Source organism: Trachymyrmex cornetzi, unplaced genomic scaffold (genome assembly GCF_001594075.2).
Source record: "Trachymyrmex cornetzi isolate Tcor2-1 unplaced genomic scaffold, Tcor1.1 C3859686, whole genome shotgun sequence".
Classification (NCBI taxonomy): Eukaryota; Metazoa; Arthropoda; class Insecta; order Hymenoptera; family Formicidae; genus Trachymyrmex; species Trachymyrmex cornetzi.
Window position 1 is genome coordinate 1 of NW_017294852.1, and position 1,012 is coordinate 1,012.

The following is a 1,012-nucleotide window of genomic DNA, read 5'->3' on the forward strand; positions in this document are numbered from 1 at the left end:
TTTTTTCGTTTTTGCAGCGACTTTAATGAATTTATTCGGATTTTGTTATTCACATTTTAAGGAGTTATGAATTTGTTTTAACAAACTATGTCTAATTAAACAAATAAAATTTTATAGGTTTTCTCACCCGAACAAGAAGAAGAATTAGTGGTTTACATTAAAAGATGTTGCGATCATTATTATGGCCTGAGTATAGCAGACCTCAGATTGCTTGCCTACCAGTTCGCCAAAAAAATTGATGCTCCATACCCACCAAGCTGGGATAAACATGAAACTGCAGGCCGAGACTGGTATTATTCCTTTTTGCAGCGGCATTCAAGCCTGACTTTACGAACACCAGAACAAACCAGTTTAAATCGCGTCAAAGCTTTCTGCAAAGAGAATGTGGAACTTTTTTTCGGAAATTTAGATAATATTCTAACAACTCATCCATTTCGACCATCAAATATTTGGAACATGGATGGAACCGGTTTTTCCACGGTTCCAACAAAAATTGGAAAAGTAATTGCAGTTCGTGGCATAAAAAAGGTCGGCCTAATGTCATCTGCTGAACGAGGAAGGATGATTACTATGACGTTGACAGTGAATGCAGAAGGCAATTCGATACCGCCATATTTTTTGTTTCCAACAAAAAAAATGCAGTGTTGTTACATGGATGATGCATCACCTGGAGCTGTTGGATTTGCAAATGAGTCGGGGTGGATGTGCCAACCAGATTTCGTGAAGTACATGAAACACTTCATTGAACGAAGTAATTCGTCGTTGGCAAATCCAACGTTACTCCTGATCGACAACCACAGCTCGCATTTATCTGTCGAGGTTTTGGATATGGCCGTAGAAAATGGCGTGACGCTTTTATCGTTCCCAGCCATAAACTACAACCTCTAGATGTGTCGGTATATGGCCCGGTAAAAAGCTACTATAAGATTCAGTGCAATGCTTGGCAGAAAAACAACGCTAACAAAGTCATTGAAATTCGCCATATTGCTAGCTTAGTGCAAAAAGCGTTGGA

The 1,012-nt window shown here is 39.1% G+C and overlaps 1 protein-coding gene across 1 annotated transcript; it reads left to right on the forward strand.

The window, feature by feature from the left end:
• Positions 1-117: 117 nt before the first annotated feature.
• LOC108759789 (uncharacterized) lies at positions 118-888 on the forward strand (the record flags this gene model as incomplete). The annotated part of the gene is made up of 1 exon (XM_018505456.1): positions 118-888. A coding segment is annotated over one exon (771 nt), but the record flags the coding sequence as incomplete, so codon positions are not given.
• Positions 889-1,012: the final 124 nt, after the last annotated feature.